We start from the raw sequence: 18,610 nt of genomic DNA, 5'->3' as shown, positions 1-18,610 counted from the left end.
TGAAGGGAGCTCCGGGAGGGGATTGCAGGGTGAGCTGGACTTTCAAAACTACTCATCATTGATGCAAATGCCCTTAACAGGAAAACATGGTGCCAAAACCACTAACCATAGACTATAAAGCAATAGAAGAATGTCGTTTGGTTTGATGAGTGTTGTTTCACACTGTTTCCAACTTCTAGTCACGTTTATAACCCAAGAGTGAAATACAGCAAGGTCGGTGATGATTTGGACAGTCATATTATGGTACTCTACAAGGTCGCAATGCTGCCAAGGATTATGTGACCATTTTGTCGGATTGGTTCCATCCACTGTTGCAATATTTGTTATCCAATGGTGATTATGTGTTTCAAGGTGACAGGGCCTCTGTTCACACAGTGTGCTTTGTCCAGGACTTGCTTTATGAGTTGGTGTGTCTCCCCTGTCCACCACTATCATCGGAATCCAATATTACTGAGCCTTGAAGAGAAGAGTGCATGATCACTATTCACTTCCATCATTGTAATCTGAACTTGCCACTATTTTGCAAGAAGACTGGTATAAAATTCCCTTGAAAACCAAAATAGGACCTGTATTTCCCTTCTGAGATGACTGGAAGTTTTCCTACAACTTTTTATGCACAGTAATGTGCTGTGAATCTGATGTTTCCATATTTTTTCTCACCACCTGTATTTTCATTAAATCCAGTGGAATGTTAAATTTAATTCCCACTTCAAAGTTAAACCATGTAAAATGATTGAGAAGAAATCTCAGATGGTGGTGGTGGTGGTGGTGGTGGTGGTGGTGGTGGTGGTGGCGGTGGCCATGAGTATAGTAGCCCATACAGTGACACACTCAGGTAGAAACTGTTTTGATGCTCAAACTTTAAATTATGTAATTTTCAGTGCAACAGGGTCTAAAGCTGAGTTGAATTTTTTCAACGAGTTCATGATGTCTTCAGCTGCCATTCTCTTTATTTCACGTAGAATTGTACAATTTTGGCCTTAGGCCATTTTCAAGTATTTTATGGATGAAAATATGAGTGAGACAATTCATAAGTTGTTTTGGGTGCAATGTGTAACTCTCTATGCCTTAGCATCCAGGTACCAGAAGATTACGTAATGCAAGGAGAGTAGAAAATAGACAAGTTGTTTATTTAATGGCAAACGTTACCTTATAAAGCTACTTCATTTTGACCGAACATTTCTATTTTTGATAAGACTATTGTTGCTTAAGGAGTTTCCCAGGCAATTAACAGAGGTGGAATTTATATAAAAAAGGTTAACATTTTTACCTCATTATAGAATAAGTGATGGAATAAAGACAAATACTGAAAACAAAAAGTCAGTGGCACACATTCCAGTTCAAAGTGATAAAAACCAGTTAGAATCTCTGTGTGCTGAATGATGTCTAGAGAAGGTTCACTTTCAAGTGGAACTTTTTAACTGATAAAAATTGTGTGCCAAACCAGTATTCAGTTTTAATATGTTAGAAAGTTTCAAAATAGAACACACACTGCTTCACAGTGAAAGTTTCATTCTTCATTTCAGATTATTTAAATAATGTGCATTTGAGTTATTTGAGGAAAATGACTATTGATCAGTTACGGCTCTTGCTTAGCCAAAAAGTCTTTGAAGATATTAAGAGGAGTTATGACAAAAATTTTTCCTCTAATCAGTTATAATGTACCACCCTGTCCTGGTGTGGCTAACAGTAAATATTGTACAGGAAGTGCATTGCTTAAAATGAGGAATTGGGCGATTTTTGAAGAACACATGACTGTGTTTTTCCTGATCAGTATGCCTGTTCACATTGGCCAAGGAAATAATCATGCTTGTTGATCCTGATCTTTAATATTTTAAAGTTAATTTTCTTCGATGTGAATGACATAAAATTATTGAGGATGTAATGAGGTCTGTCAGTTTGATGGCAGTTGTTAACTTTCTCACAAGAGTGACAATGAACTATAAATGCCTAATTAACAAAATTATTAGAATGAAATTTTCACTCTACAGTGGAGTGTGTGCTGATATAAAACTTCCTGGCTGATTAAAACTGTGTGCTCGACTGGGACTCAAACATGGGACCTCTGCCTTTGTGCGCCTACCACAGTTGATGATGATGATGCTTGTTTGTTGGGCACTCAACATTGTGGTCATCAGCAGCTGTGTAAGTGCCAAATCTTTCCTTTTCCAGTCTCAGTGCCTCCTGAATGACGATGAGAAGAACACAAACACCCAGTCCCTGGGTGAAGAAAATCCCTGACCCCGCCAGGAATTGAAACCAGGACCGCATGATCCAGAGGCAGCAACACTAGTCACTAGTCCACAAACTGCAGGCCACCTACCCAAGCATGACTTGTGACCCATCCTCAAAGCTTTACTTCTGCCAGTAACTCTTTTCCTACCTTCCAAACTTCACAGAAGCTCTCCCATACACCAAAGCTTCTATGAAGTTTGGAAGGTAGAATATGAGGTATTGACAAAAGTAAAAGGGCTTTGAGGACTGGTCCTGAGTCTTGCTGGAGTAGCTCAGTGGTAGAGCAAAGGTCCTGCTTCAAAGTCTCAGTTTGGCACACAGTTTAATCTGCTGGGAAGTAATAATATTTTTGCTTACAACAGCAGAGTTGCCAGGATAATGGCCAAATAATATTTATGAAGTCTTTCTGACCATGGTGGGGAGCTGTAAAAAGTATGTGATGATAGTCTTGGTGAGAACAAGGTAATTCAAATCACTAGATCATTTGGATTAATTAAGGATTCAAACCTATAGGTCTTAAGCATTTATTTGCAACACATCCAATTACACTCAAAAAATCTCACAACAAATGTAAAAAATAAACTTAACTGTTTCCTGAATGAATTTATTAGCCTGCCTGAACCATATTTCTTAAGAGGATGTGTAAAAGTACCAAGAGAGCAACAGTAAAAAGACAGTGGCTTACAACACACATCAAAAGGTCTTGTAATACAAAGAGAATTCTTTACACCTCACTTGTAACTATTAATGAACCTCAGCATAGGCAGCACTACAAATTATACTGCAGCAATATTATGAATGTGTTTCAAAAATTCAAAGGCATATTCAGTAAATCTGAAATTGACAAGTCAAATAATAAAATAAAAACAACCTTTAAGGTGATAAAAAGTTGACCACATAAATGACAAAGAACTGCAACAGCATATGTGTGTCACAATGACAGCACAGTAGATGAAAAGGAAACTGATACTAATATCTTTAGTAACAGTTTTTATCAGAAGCTGAAAAGTTGTAAAGTGTCTGTGGCTGAGACCATGAACCCTCAGCGAAGAATTGTGCAGATCAAAATCAACCAGATAGAGGTACCCCTGTCAGGACAAACTGAACTGAGGTTACCCGAGAAACATAAAGCAAAAACTTCAATGAAGTGGGCCAAATTCTCTGCAATATATTGATGACCTAGTAAAATATAGTACTGCCATGAACAGGTTTAAATTGTTGTGGAAAAGAGTTGATAAAGCAGGGTTTTCCAGCTACTACTCTACTTTACCACTTACAAGACTAGAAAAGACTCTATGCACAAGAACTATGCATCATTGTAATAACCACAAACATTCTTAGCTACAGTCAAGTCTGGGTTCCAGAAAATAATTTCAACTGAACAGGCAGTAGTGCTGTTTGTTAACTAAGTTGATAAATGAATAAACAATTAAATGCCACAGGTTGGAGTTTTATGTAATCTTTTTAGAGGTTCCAAATGGGGTGGACCACAAAATTTTACACAGAAAGGTAGAGCATTATGGCTCAAGCGAAGAAGTAGTGATTTGGTTCAGATACTATCTAGATGGCAGAAAGCAGACTGTAGTACTGAGTAATTCCGATAAGACACTCAGATGTTTAAACTAAACAGCATAAAATTTTAGGTTCACTGGGGTTCTGTGCTCAGATCTATACTATTTCTGAAAAGCCAATCTGAATTATTCCAAAATGGAGGGTTTACACCTCTGATTATGTAAGAAATAGAATTCAGTATCAATCACTATTCAAGCTATTGCATCAATTTATAACACTGATGAATCAAAACTGCCAACTTTGGCTATTTCCAACAAATGAAGCATAAGGTATTATCATACTTTGGGAAAACCAGTAACAAGCAAATAAAATATTTATCATACAATAGATTACCACTAGAAACATGAGTAAGAGTCCATTCTAGACAAACTTCTAGGTACTCCATCAAACAACTGGTGATCCTCAACAATTGGCAAGAACGCAGCTTAGCATGAATAGAGTATACCACGATCAAGATACAAGAAATAAACATAGGAGTAACAAAGCATCCCAGGATGCCCTACCATTTAAATTTGTGTGCTCTTGCTGTGCACTGGATGGGTCAGAGCAACCAATAGCCAGGATCAACTATAAAGCAGTTAACTGACTGAAACTAGTGTGGAAATAAAACGTTATTTGGAAACAGTAGCTTGTAGTGGCGTTTGCACCAAGATGTCATTCATTAACAAAGGTATATAATGCAGAACCAGTTCACGTCACATCATTCATAGTTGCCCTTAGTACAGAAAAACATCTTTATCTTTTCCAATACCACTTCCTAAAGGACTTACTGAAGTGTGATTAAATTTGTGTTTTATAATAAGAGTATGGTAGTTGAAAATTTTTATCACCCTTTATGTGTAAAGCCCTGCATATGAATTACACTGTAAGCCTTAGAACTTGCTGCAAAAGATGTTTAATGCAATTACATGACTCAGTTGACAACCTGTCAATATATTCATGTTATGGATCCACACTGAAATAAAACAGCAGCAACACATGTAATTACCATCAAAATGAAATATAATCTTACCTTCAAATAAGAAGTTTCTACTACCCAATAAGCATTCTGTATTAAGAGTTACAAATATTGGACCCCTTAAAGGATCAGACTTGTCAGTGAAGGGAAGAGAAATAGTATCAGCTGGTATTGGTACCATTTGAAAACCGCAAGTTGGTGCTTTTCGAGACCATCCTTGAATCTGAAATAAATGTTTCAAGCATCATATTTTAAAAAAAGGTTAATGTTTCTATAACATGTAGAAATAGCAACCGACCATCATACAGATAATATTTAATAACTGTCTTAAAACAAAAATATTTATTTACTTGTGATTAATGGACTATAATATGGACAACAAAAATGCTTTTATCAAGCAGCAGTTGAAGGAAACACACAACAAGAAGTACACACGCAAGTTTTTATAACCAGGGACTGCTTCTTTGGGTCTGTAGAAAGGAAACATTTCAAACAACCCAGGACTAAGCTATGATGAATAAACTGCAAATAATCTGTACAGACTGCACATCCCTTGTTCTAGTGCCCTCAACACCAGCCCCTTTGCCCCCAAAACAACAACCACAATTCACAACACTACTCCTACACTAAAATAAATATTGATCATAAGGCTCTTCATAGTTTAAAACTAACTGAAGAAACTAGAGCTTCCTGCATTATACTACACCTCAACTCAATCAACACATTTAATTTATTATTTTCATATTTGAAGGGCAGGCAGGATAAAAGGAATACGTCCACTTTTAAAAAATTTTCAGGAGAGCAAAAACAATGATTTGAAACCAAATAACTTTTGTCTTTCATAATTTATTTTTAATTTTTCTTAGTTATTTAGTAGTTTTAAGTATATAAATTTACAATTTGTAATAAAAAGTACAGTAAAAAAAAGGCTATTAGGTATTTTTTCCTCCAAGAATAGTCTGAAGTACAAACTTTTGTGGGAAAAAGGTGATTAGTCCACAGGACTTATCCCACTATTTGCAAAATAATAATACTTCAAACAATGTTTATTTTTTATTTTTTTCACATAGTATTTCAGTTTAATCAACTTTCAACTGTTACAAGTTAAGAAGTTATAAAAACTACAATTAGAGAATGTTGTCTTCCTGTCTAATTGTGTTGAAGGTTTTCAAAGAAGATCCTAGCTTTAGGTTCGCAGAATTTGGCCAAACTCTGTAGCTCTTTATATTTTGCTGCACTTATTGGAATGAGCCCTCAAATAAAAAGACAAGTGATTAAGAATCTAATTTTTTTCTTTAATGAAATTTAAAAAAAGGGTCCAATGAAAATAACTTACTATCATAGGAGAGGCCTGGTAGAATGAATTCTTCATTTTGTGGTGGCCAATTGTTCCTTTTCACAATGACTGCTTTTTCTTTTCACAATGACTGCTTTTTCCCACGCTCCATTGTATGTGATCCAGTAAAGAATGTCTTCAGTGGTGTTGTTGGTCCTTACCTCTCGTATTGGCCGAATTGGAAGATTCCTCTTTGCGTAGAGTGGAGTTAGGTGTTCTGTCCATTTCCGAAAAATGTTTTGCCCAACAATCTGATCACTGTTTTGTGCATTTTCTGTTATAAGTTGAACTACAAAGGGTGAAGGTTTTCGCCGAGCTGCTTCAAAGTGTTCCTTCCAAGCTTCAGGTGTCTCAAGCCAAGCTTTTGGGTTTAATGAAGCCATTTGTCTGTCACAGTCTAAGTAGCTGTGGTCACGGACTGGATAAGTGAGAGTAATTTTGGTAAAGCGCATCTCATGGTGGACCCAATAATGCATAAAACGTAATATGGTGAAATTCTTATTTTGGCCACCACATGCGTCACAAAAGAAGTGTATTTCCTTGATTTCTAGTCGCAGGTGATTATAAAAGAAGTCATGTAGAAGAGAGCACACATCATTGTAGTAGTGGTAGGACACCTTCACTCCTTGATTTTGTTCCTTAAACAATTCAAACATTCTTTTTACATTCAAATCTTGTTGCAGGTAAGTTTGTTTGGAATCTTTCAAACCATAATGATTGTTCTTGGAAGTAAATGATTTAATGTGGTTTCTGATTAAATTTACTACATCATCCTTAATCTTGTGAGGCCTAACATCATGCTTTCCTTGTTTGCTTTTTGTACAAAATCCACTGCCAGACCAGTGCAAACATGTTCTACTCGTTTTCTCCCTATTCCATGAAAAGAACAAAAAGCCTTTCTGCAAATGTCATACTCTGCTGCCTGGCCCTCATCATTTTTACCATGGACTCTGTATTTAAAAGTGGCCGAATTACTTCTAGCCTCTGCTGCTGGTTTCCGATTATGTTGACGCTGTACAGGAAGAACAGATATAAAGCCATTAATGTAAGTGTCTTGCTCGTCTTTACTTTCCATGAGATTAAACTGTTGAAGTATCAAATGTTTTACTAAATTTGGTACCATTTCAAAACATTAAAGTCGACATTCACAATATTGGCCAAGAACATGAGTTATTAGATTAATTTTTTTCCTTACAGCTGACATTCTACCACTCACTTTTCTTTTTTTCGTCCCTGAACTTCTTAGAAACTCATCAGCATCATTCTCCATTGTTTGTGAACCCTGCAGACTTGTCAACTGTTTTAGCACTGCACTGTGATGCACTAAAAACAAACTAAGAGCCACAAACTTTGCACATTAAACTCCACTTACCCGAGTTTAGCAGCACGAACTGCAATGAACACACACTATTGTACACTAACTATCGGAGCTTCTTATTCACTCACGTCTTGTTGCGAGACTGAAGACAATATTGTGGGCCAATCTAGAAACAAGTCTAGACATGCCTATGAGTCATGGTTCATGGCACAACAAGTGCTGAGACTGATCCCAGTCTTCATGCAATTCCCATGAATCTTTGGAATGAACCGTTTTATTGTGATGTTTAAAGCTTTCCTGGCGTACTTATTGTTCCATAAAAACATGGGAGAACTGCCGGATATCAGTAACATCCTGCCACGATATTTCTGTGGAAATAAGATTGTCTGACAACGAGACTCTCATCAATCGAGATAACAGTTATCAGCTAAATTCTGCTTGGAATCCTGTTATAGAGAAACTTCATAGTCAACGTAGTTATCTGCATAAAGATGGAAATCGACCTGATACCGATACGCCAGGCTTTAACAGTGGAGGGTGCGAGGCGCAGCGCACGGAGCCGTTATGAACGCGCACGCTGAGCAGCGCATGCGCAATGTCACCTCAGTACGGCTTTAAATAGCGGAGCTCAGCGCGTACACGCCAGTACTACTACTGTGGCACTCACCTGAAGATGGCCAGAAGACTCTGCGCCGAAATATCGTGGCAGGACGTTACTGATATCTGGCAGTTCTCCCGTGTTTTTATGGAACAACCCTTTTATTGCTCAAATGGAATGGACTGATCTCCTTTATCCCCGAATAGAGTATTCTTGTTTTTTTAATTTTAGAAGGACCAGTGCCATTTATCCCGCAACCAACAACACCATTCGAAAGCCATTGGTTCAACGTATAGTTGGGCATAACAACATCTGTTTAGAGAATTGATGGACTTATCCCTTTTATCCCCCCAGCCCTTCATTTATTCTTATTCATTCAAATCTCATTCGTGCATTTGCTTCTTATAGGGAATAGCAACTTTTCAGCTCAACAGATTAAAAGGCAATGAGTGGGCTTAATCAAAGTTACTTGTTCACTGCCTTGTAATACATTGCACTAGACAAAATGCAGCCCCACTGTGAATTCTGTTCTCGAACACGGGATGAGTTGGTTGACATTCATAAGCAGTTGGAAATCACCCTGACTACTGTCAAACAATTGATAGCTGCTGTGAACATGTGTGTTGGAAGAGTTCCCAAGAGTCGTGTACCTGTGATACCTGCACCAGAGGTACCTGAAGTACTACCCTCTTCCGTGGATCCTGCCTCCTCCGCAGAAAGTACAGAATCTGTCATTACTTATCCACTTGGCGGTGAGTGGTGTGTCATTGGCAGATGTAGGCATACTGTACAGGGTGGCAGGGACCAGGGAGGACTCAGGGTGCTGTACTGATCCCCTTAACCGAGAAGTTCAAGGTGCTGTCTGTTTGTCGAGTGTCAGGAGGAGGCAAATGCAAAACAGTCTGTGCCTATTAATCATCAGAAGTTCAAATGTATAGTGAATGATGGTACTGCTTAGGGAAATGGCAGCAAGGAACAGGAATGGACACCAGGTGCACTCAACGTACATGACTAGGGGCCTCATTCAACATGTTGAAAAGGCTATTCCAGCAGCCACTGAGGGAAAAGGGTGCAACCAACTGTGGATTGTGGTGCACATTGGAACAAATGAGGCCTGTCATCTGGGCCCCGAGGTCATTCTTGGGTCACTCCAGCGAATGACAGAGAAAGTTGAAAAGACCAGCCTTGCCTGTGGAGTTTCAACGAAGCTCACAATTTGCAGCGTTGTCCCCAGAACAGATCTTGGCTGTTTGGTTCTGAGTCAAGTGGAATGATTGAATCAGAGACTTCGAAAGTTATGTGCCAAGTTAGGCTGTGACTTCCTGGATTTGCACCACAGAGTTGAGGAATGTAGGGTTACCCTAAATTGGTTAGGTGTGCACTACACATCAGAGGCTGCTGTACTTTTCTCATCATAAGAATAAACCTGATGTAAACAAACACAAACACGATGATTGGTCAGCAGATGTAGGTCTCATACACTGATGTTGTTCTGCTGCTGAAAGTAGGTCCAACTTATGTATTAGACATCTTATTGCTGTCACTGTAAAAGAACCTTTAGCACATTCTCACATATTAACAGCCATCAACATTTCTCTAAATCATACTTTAGCTAAGTAATTTTTATTTAAAAAATTGTGTACAATCACAGTCTCTGTAAACACTACTTGTGCTCCGATTGTCTTGTGTTAGTACATATTGTCAAAATGGATGACATTGCTTCCTGCGTTGTAGTGAAATACGTGTGCGGAACACCATTAATGGTGAGAAACAAGTTGTTCTTAATGTGTTTCTCGAGTTTACTGAGAAAAACCAGGTTTGATGTTTTTCGAGAAACAGTATGTTAAGAATATAGGGGAAGGTACTGTAATTATATGCGTGGTGCAAATGGTAGTATCATAGAATGGCAGTCGTTTATGCTCGTGGGTGGCGGTCCAAAACACGTTGTTGTCTGTAATTTTTTTTCCCCCCCACTTTGAACACCTAAATAATTTAAATATGAAATTCATGAAATATATGTTATAATTATCAATTTTCAAGAAGAGATATGTCTTCTAGTTTCTAATTATCTATCACACAGAAAATTCAGGTTTTCTTTGCAAACATACATTCTAAAGTATCAATATTTTATAAAAGATCATTAAAGATTGTCAAAGTTAAGAAAATATTACACAATTAAATGTTTTGAAGACAAATCAAAAATCAAATACTCTTTATCTGAATATGCCCTTTGTTGTTTGTGTAGGGCAGATTTGGTCTCACATGAGCCAGAATGATAAGCATCGCAGAAACATGGAAAACAATATTTATGGCATTGAACACACTGTAGAAATGCTGCATTTTTACAGTTGTAACCATAAAACTGCAATCTGAACCCAATAGAATTGATCTGGAGCCAAGTTAGAGAGATTTGTTGGAAGAAATAACAAGACATTTAAGCTGCCAAATGTACTGGGCTTAATGCAAGAAGCTTTGACATGTCACTGCCAAATGATGGTGAAATACAGAACAGTAAGTTACAAAAGAGGAGGAGGAAATGTGGATTTTTGGTGGCATGGGATTCTGTTGCTGATTGCCTTGTTATCAATGTAGCAGTACCAAAATGTACTGTATCGCTTGGAATCTGATATGGAAGGAGGTCAAAGATTACCAGACGACTAACTGCAATACCTTCAGTGGCTTCAATATTTAACTACATGGGAAATCAGCAGTGCACTTTTATGCCACATATAGCTCATGCAGAAAAATTACCCTTGGTAAAGTCAGGAATTTTCAACAGTCTTGTGTTTAATTACAATACTATTTTAGCTAAAACTGTTAACTCAGATGTCATGTTTCCCATCCAGTAACCTAAGAAGTGTATCACGTAAGTTTTTCCATATATTATTTCCTTCTGTTTAAAAATTAAATGACATTCAAAGCTATATTGTTCTCTGCTCATCTCCTTTGCATTTCAATGGACTTGAGCAATTCTAGCAGGACAATGCGGAACACTCTTCTGAGTATAAACACTTCCACTGGCCACCAAACTCCCTAGACACTAACATTATTGAGCATATCTGAGATGCCTTGCAACTTGCTGTTCAGAAGAGATCTCCACTCCCTCATATTCTTATGGATTTGTGGACAGCCCTCCAGCACTACTTTAGACATTAGTCGAGCCCATGCCACATGGTGTTGCAGCACTTCTACATGCTCGCGGGGGCTCTACCTTATATTACGCAGGTGTACCAGTTTCTTTGGCTCTTTGGTGTATTTAACAAATGTGATATACAAAGATGTTTAAAAGGGATGGAAGGATGATCTACTACGCGGCAGAAGATACTTGCCCCATTTTTAAATGCCATTCTTATTTTCTTAATATTACTACCACCTTTTCAGAAAACTCTGTGACTTGTTCTTCAAATAAAAATGTGAAAATTTGTTGCACTCCCCACACCCTCCAAAAAAATTAATTAATTAATTAATAAAAATTGAGAGCTTTTTAGCTTCAGAATGAAGGTTTAAGACCTGGAATGTCAGGCTATCAGCAAGCTCATTCATAAAAATATATACACAGTGAACACAACCACCCACATTATATACCTTCTTTACAAGCACTTTCTTCATCTACATCTGCAAATACATCTATATCTATGTTCTGCAAATCACTGTGAGGCACATGGCAGAAGGTCCATCCCACTGTACCAGTTATTAAGATTTCTTCCTCTTCCATTCATGTATGGAGTGCGGGAAGAATGATTGTTTGAATGCCTCAGTGCATGCAGTAATTATTCTAATCTTATCCTCACAATCCCTATGTGAGCGATATGTAGGAGTTTGTAGTATATTCCTAGAGTAATCATTTAAACATGGTTCTTGAAACTTTGTTAATAGATTTTCTCAGGATAGTTCAAGGGTCTTCCACTTCAATTTCTTCATTATCTCTGTGACACTCTCCTATGCATTAAACAAATCTGTGACTATTCGTGCTACCCTTACCTGTATAAGTTAAATGTCCCCCGTTAGTCCTATCTGGTATGGGTTCCACACACTTCTGCAGCATTCTAGAACCAGTCACACACGTGATTTGTCAGCAATCTCCTTTGTTAATTGATTGCTCTAACCCAGTATACTATTAGTAAATTGAAGTCTGCCACCTGCTTTGCCCATGACTGAACCTATGTCATCATTCCAATCTATATTCCTACAAAATGTTACATCCAGGTCTTGTAAGAGTTGGTTGTTTCCTAGAGCAATTCACTGATATTATAGTCATAGGACATTGTGTTTTTTCGTTTTGTAAAGTGCACAATTTTATATTTCTGAACATGAAATGCGTGTCATTCGGCATCTCTCTATCTATAGCTGTACACTTTGTTTTACACCTATTTTGCCATAGTCTCTGTTTCTTTAGAAATTTCTTTACAATGATTGTATACCATGGAGCATCCATCCCATTATGAACTGTTGTACAGGGTACATATCTATCCAGTGCAAGGTCAACTATTCTTTCATACTTGAGCCATAGTTCCTTTACATCCTCCTGTTCTGTGTTGAAAGTTTTAAATTCCTCACTGAGGTATGACACTACTGATTTTTTATCTACTTTACTGAACATATATATCATTCTGCTTGTTTTAGTTGTCCTTTGTACTTTGGTAATCATTGTTGCCACAACTGCATAATGGTCACTGATACCAGTTACAATACAGACATCCTCAAAGACGTCAGGTCTACTTGTTGTCATCAGATCCAATGTGTTTCCATCATGAGTTGGATTCCTAACTAAATGTTCTAGGTAGTTTTCAGAGAAGGCATTTAGTAAAGTTTCACAGAATGTGACTGTCATGGCCCACCACTAACAAAAATGTAACTTTCAGGTAAGGTCTCTAGTAAAGTTTCACAGGATGTTTTGTCACACCCCCTACTAACACAATTGTAATTTTCTCAATTAATTGTTGGAGGATTGAAGTCTCCACCGATGATTACAGTGTGACTAGGGAACTTACGTGGAAGTGATCTGAGGTTTTCTCTAAAGTTTTTGGTACATCAGGAGATGATTATGGTGGGCAATAGAAAAATTCAGTTATCATTTTATGCCCACACCTGATACTGAGCCTTGCCCAAACATTCTCATGTACAGCTTCAGTTTCTATCTTGGTGGATTTGAGTTTCTTGTCTACTGTGACAAATGCATCACCTTCATTTCCCATTTGCCTATTCTTTCCATGTACACTTAAATTTTCCCCACAAATCTCACTGCTATCAATTTCAGGTTTCAATCAGCTTTCTGTACCTAGTATTATGTGAACTTCACTGCATTTCATGAGCACTTCAAACTCTGGCAGTTTGTTGTGAATGCTTCAGCAGTTTATCCTCAGGATTTTAATACTTTCATCTGTGGGAGGCACTTCTTTTGATCTTACACTGATACTTCTGGGTTTGCCACAGCTGTTGTTATCGTGATTGGATGGAGAGCCACCTAATCTGAAAAAACCCTTGTGTGCTCCCCACTCACAGTTAGCTCCCTGAGTATACTCTGTTCATCGCAAGAATAAACCTCATGTAAACATTACACTATATATTCTTCTGTGTTTGCAGGAACCTCATTGGATTTCATTCACATGGAGCGGTAGCCAAGCTGTCTCGACCACAGTCAAGTACGATAACATGGGAACCACATGGAGCCCACCATTCAACGAGAATACGTTTTATCCTGTGCTCCCCACTCACCGTTGGCTACCTGAGTACACTCCGTTCATCATAAGAATAAACCTCATGTAAACATTACACTATATATTCTTTCGCATTTGCTGGAACCTCATTGGATTTCATTTCACATGAAGCGGTAGACAAGCTGTCTCGAGTACAGTCAAGTACGATAACGAGAATATGTTTAACCTGTGCGTTAGGCGTATATTGACTCAGCGATGATATGGGCAACAGCTTTACCAGTGCATTTAACTTGGACAGCACTGGCCAGGAGCTGATCCAACTAACCTGCAGTGATGTGAGCAGTTGCAGTTAAGACATAAAAGGAGACATGAATGGATGCAGGTGATCAGACATATGTATCAACTGTCAGAGTTGTATCTAGATGTATCAGGGGGTTCCATATCACTCCAACTGTGCATGCCCCACACCACTGTAGAGCCTCCACCAGCTTGAATAGGCCCCTGCTGACTTGCATGGCCCATGGATTCATGAGGTTGTCTCCATACCCATACACCTCCATCGACTTGATACAATTTGAAATGAGACTCGTCTGACCAGGCAACATGTTTCCAGTCATCAACAGTCCAATGTCAGTGTTGACAGGCCCAGGCAAGGTGTAAAGCTTTGTGTCATGCAGTCCTCAAGGGTACACAAGTGGGCCTTTGGCTCCAAAAGCCCATATCGATGATGTTTCGTTGAATGGTTCACACGCTGACACTTGTTGTTGGCTCGGCATTGAAATCTGTAGCAATTTGCGAAAGGGTTGCATTTCTGTCATGTTTAACAAATCTCTTCAGTCTTTGTTGGTCCCATTCTTGTAGGATCTTTTTCAGCAACAGTGATGTCAGAGATTTGATGTTTTACTGGATTCCTGATATTCACGGTACATTCGTGAAGTGGTCAATGGGAAAATCCCCACTTCATCACTACCTCGGAGATTCTGCTCCCATTGCTCGTGCATCAACTATAACACCACGTTCAAACACACTTAAATCTTGAAAACTTGCCATTGCAGCAGCAGTAACTGATCTAACAACTGCACCAGACAGTTGTTGTCTTATATATGCATTGTCAACCACAGAGCCATATTCTTCATGTTTACATCTCTGTATTTGAATACGCATGCCTATACCTGTTTCTTTGGCATTTGAGTGTACATATTTGAATGCACATAAACAGTGTATTCAATACTGCACCCCTTCCTCTACTCCTCCCCATACATATGTAATTGTATACATGAACAACAATTTTTTTTTTTAAAATTGGAGTACCGTAACATTATCCTTGTAAAAGTTATCCAAGGATTAATAAAACTACTACTTCTGCTGCTGCTACTGCTGCTGCTGTTACTGCTATGCTGCTATGTTAATGTCTTCCTCACTAACACTAGAAAAGTATTTAAGTTTTCATCCAGGCATATAACATGCATTTTAAGTCAAACAGTTTCTGTGCACAAGCAGTTCTCAGCACAGTTAAGTAATCTCTAAGCTGTTACTGGTTTTAGCTGTATGGTAATGGTAATAGTAATTGTAATAGTAATAGTAAATGTAAGATTTAAAACAGGTTTACCTCAATTATATACAACTAGCTGAGTACCCAGCATTGCTCGGATACATATTTATTCAAAACTTCTATTAGTCTTTCTCCTCCTCCTTCTCCCTGTCCATTTCCACCATCCCCTGTTTGTTTACCTCCCACACCCTCCACTCTCCGTCCATCTCCTCATGCCCCTTCCCTCCCCCCCCCCCTCTCTCTCTTTGTCAATATGTTCCTCCTCTTCTGTCCATCTGCTCCTTCCCCTTGTGTTCATTTCTCCTCCCCTCTAATTTCATCTCCTCAGCCCCCCCTTTGTCAATCTCTTCCTCCCTTCTCTCTCTGCTCATCTCCACTTCCACCTCTCCCTGCCATCTCTTCCTGCCCCATCTCTCCATTCGTCTCCGGCCCTTTCCTTTCTTCCATCTAATCATCTCCTTTTCCCCCATCTATCAGCCTCTCTTCGCCTCTCCTTGTCACTGTTCATCTCCTTCTCTTTCCTTTATCTTACTCCTCTCCCCTTTCTCTGCACATTTACCCATTCCCTATATCTGCCCGTCTCCTCTTCCTCCTCCTATTGGCACCTCTCTCTTCTTTCCACCTCACTGACCATCCATCTTCTCATCCTCCCTTCTCTCTCTATGTTGTCACATTTGCCCCAATTGGAGACTGCTTTTTCTTATCTCTACAGTATAGCTGCCCAGATTGTAACTAGTATGTGTACCAAATTTGATTGATATTGTTCCAGAGGTTTAGGAAGAGCTTTGTACCTGTAGTTTTGTTCGTATACACATGTCAAATGTATTCCACATATATTTAAAATAATTCACACATATTTGCACAAAAGTTTCACCTTTAACTTTGTAGCATCATTTTCATGCAGCTCAATGTGAGTGAAAGAGTAGCCGCCTGGTAGAATTTTGCACAGAGCATAGTTTAATCATAGTTAATACTTGGTTTAAGACCCACGAGAGAAGGCTGTATATGTAGAAGAGACCTGGAGACACTGGAAGGTTTCAGATTGATTAATAATGGCTAGACAAAGATTGTACAAGATTTCCACGGCAGAGGTGAACTCTGACCGTAATTTGTTGGTCATGAACTGCAGATTAAGACTGAAAGAACCAGAGGTTGTAGAGGGTTTTAGAGGGAGTATTAGGAAATGATTGACAAGAACAGGGGAAAGGAATACAATAGAAGAAGAATCGCTAGATTTGAGAGATGAAATAGTGAAGGCAGCAGAGGATCAAATAGGTAAAAAGATGAGGGCTAGTGGAAATCCTTGGGTAAAACCAGAGAGATTGAATTTAACTGATGAAAGGAGAAAATACAAAAATGTAATAAATTAAGTGGGCACAAGGGAATAAAAATGTATAAAAAATGAGACTGACAGGAAGTGCAAAATTGCTAAGCAGGAATGGATAGATGACAAATATAATGACGTAGAAGCATATGTCAGTAGGCGTAAGATAGGTACTACCTTCAGGAAAAAAAGTAGAGAGACCTTTCGAGAAAAGAGGACCAGCTGTATGAAAATCAACAGCTCAGATGGAAAACCACTCCTAAGCAAAGAAGGGAAAGCAGAAAGGTGGAAGGAGTATATAGAGGGTTTATACAAAGGAGATGCAGTTGAGGCTAATATTATGGAAATGGAAGGGGATGTAGAGGAAGAAGAGAAGGGAGATATGATACTACATGAAGAATTTGACAAAGCACTGAATGACTTAAGCTGAAATAAGTCCCCAGGAGCAGACAACATTCCATTAGAGATACTGATAGCCTTGAGAGAGCCAGTTATGGCAAAACTCTTCCATCTGGTGAGCAAGACGTATGAGACAGGTGAAATACCCTCACACTTCAAGCAGAATATAATAATCCTAATTCCAAAGAAATCAGGTGCTGACAGGTGTGAAAATTACCAAACTATCAGTTTAATAAGTCATGGCTGCAAAATACTGTCATGAATTCTTTACAGAAGACTGGAAAAATTCATAGAAGCAGCCTTGGGGAAGATCAGTTTGGATTCCGGAGAAATGTAGGAACACGTGAGGAGTACTAACCATATGACTTCTCATAGAAAATAGGGTAGGGAAAGGCAAACCTACATTATATCATTTGTAGACTTAGAGAAAGCTTTTGACAGTGTTGACTGGAATACACTCTTTCAAATTCTAAAGGTGGTAGGGGTAAAATACAGGGAGCAAACGGCTATTTACGAATTGTACAGAAACCAGATGGCAGTTATACGAGTCGAGGGGCATGGAAGGGAAACAGTGGTTGAAAAGCGAGTGAGACAGGGTTGCAGCTTATCCCCAATCTTATACTTAGCAAGCAGCAAAGGAAACAAAAGAAAAATTTGGAGTAGAAGTTAAAGCCCAGGGAGAAGAAATAAAAGCTTTGAGGTTTGCCAATGACATTGCAATTTTGTCAGAGACAGCAAAGGACTTAGGCAAGCAGTTGAATGGAATGGACAGTATCTTGAAAGGAGGATATAAGATGACATCAACAAAAGCAAAACAAGGATAATGCAATGTAGTCAAATTAAATTAGGTGATACTGAGGGAGTTAAGATTAGGAAATGAGACACTTAAAGTAGAAAATGAATTTTGTTATCTGGGAAGCAAAATAACTGATGATGGTCAAAGAAAAGAAGACATAAAATGTTAACTGGCAATGGCAAGAAAAGCGTTTCTGAAAAGAGAAATTTGTTTACATCGAGTAAAGGTACAAGTTTCAGGAAGTCCTGTCTGAAAGTATTTGTAGGGAGTGTAGCAATGTATGGAAGTGAAACATGGATGATAAACAGCTTAGACAACAGGAAAATAGAATCTTTTGAAATGAGGTGTTACAGAAGAGTACTGAAGATTAGATGTGTAGATAATGTAACTAATGAGGAGGCACTGAATAGAATTGGGGAGAAGAGACATTTGTGGTACAACCTGACCAAACGAAGAGATCAGTTGGTAGTCAAGGGATCACCAGTTTTGTACTGGAGGGAAGTGTGTGGGGTGAAAACCATAGAGGGAGACCAAGAGGTGAATACAGTAAACAGATTCAGCGGGATGTAGGTTGCAGTAGTTACTTGGAGATGAAGAGGATTACACAGGATAGATTAGCATGGAGAGCTGTATCAGATCAGTCTCTGGACTGAAGACCACAACAACAACACAACAGGTTTTCAGCTATCATGTCCATTTTAAAAATAGTTAACTTTTCCAACTACAGTAATATATTCATCAGCAACATGTTGTCTACTTCTGCACTGCACAAGACTATTGTACTTCACGGACAATCCTGCTTTCAGATATGGACATGACAGAGGTTATGATGTGACAATGTTTGGAGGACATGTCACATACTTCA

General features: G+C 38.6%; 1 protein-coding gene across 1 annotated transcript in view; it reads right to left on the bottom strand.

The window, feature by feature from the left end:
- LOC126452593 (GATOR complex protein Iml1) overlaps positions 1–18,610 on the bottom strand; it is a 572,541-nt gene that overhangs the window by 72,948 nt on the left and 480,983 nt on the right. The window contains exon 53 of the mRNA XM_050091115.1: positions 4,820–4,988. Within this exon, the coding sequence (XP_049947072.1) occupies positions 4,820–4,988 (169 nt within the window). The remainder of the gene's footprint in view (positions 1–4,819; positions 4,989–18,610) is intronic.

Source organism: Schistocerca serialis, chromosome 1 (assembly GCF_023864345.2).
Source record: "Schistocerca serialis cubense isolate TAMUIC-IGC-003099 chromosome 1, iqSchSeri2.2, whole genome shotgun sequence".
Lineage (NCBI taxonomy): Eukaryota > Metazoa > Arthropoda > Insecta > Orthoptera > Acrididae > Schistocerca > Schistocerca serialis.
This window is presented reverse-complemented; position numbering and strand designations above follow the sequence as displayed.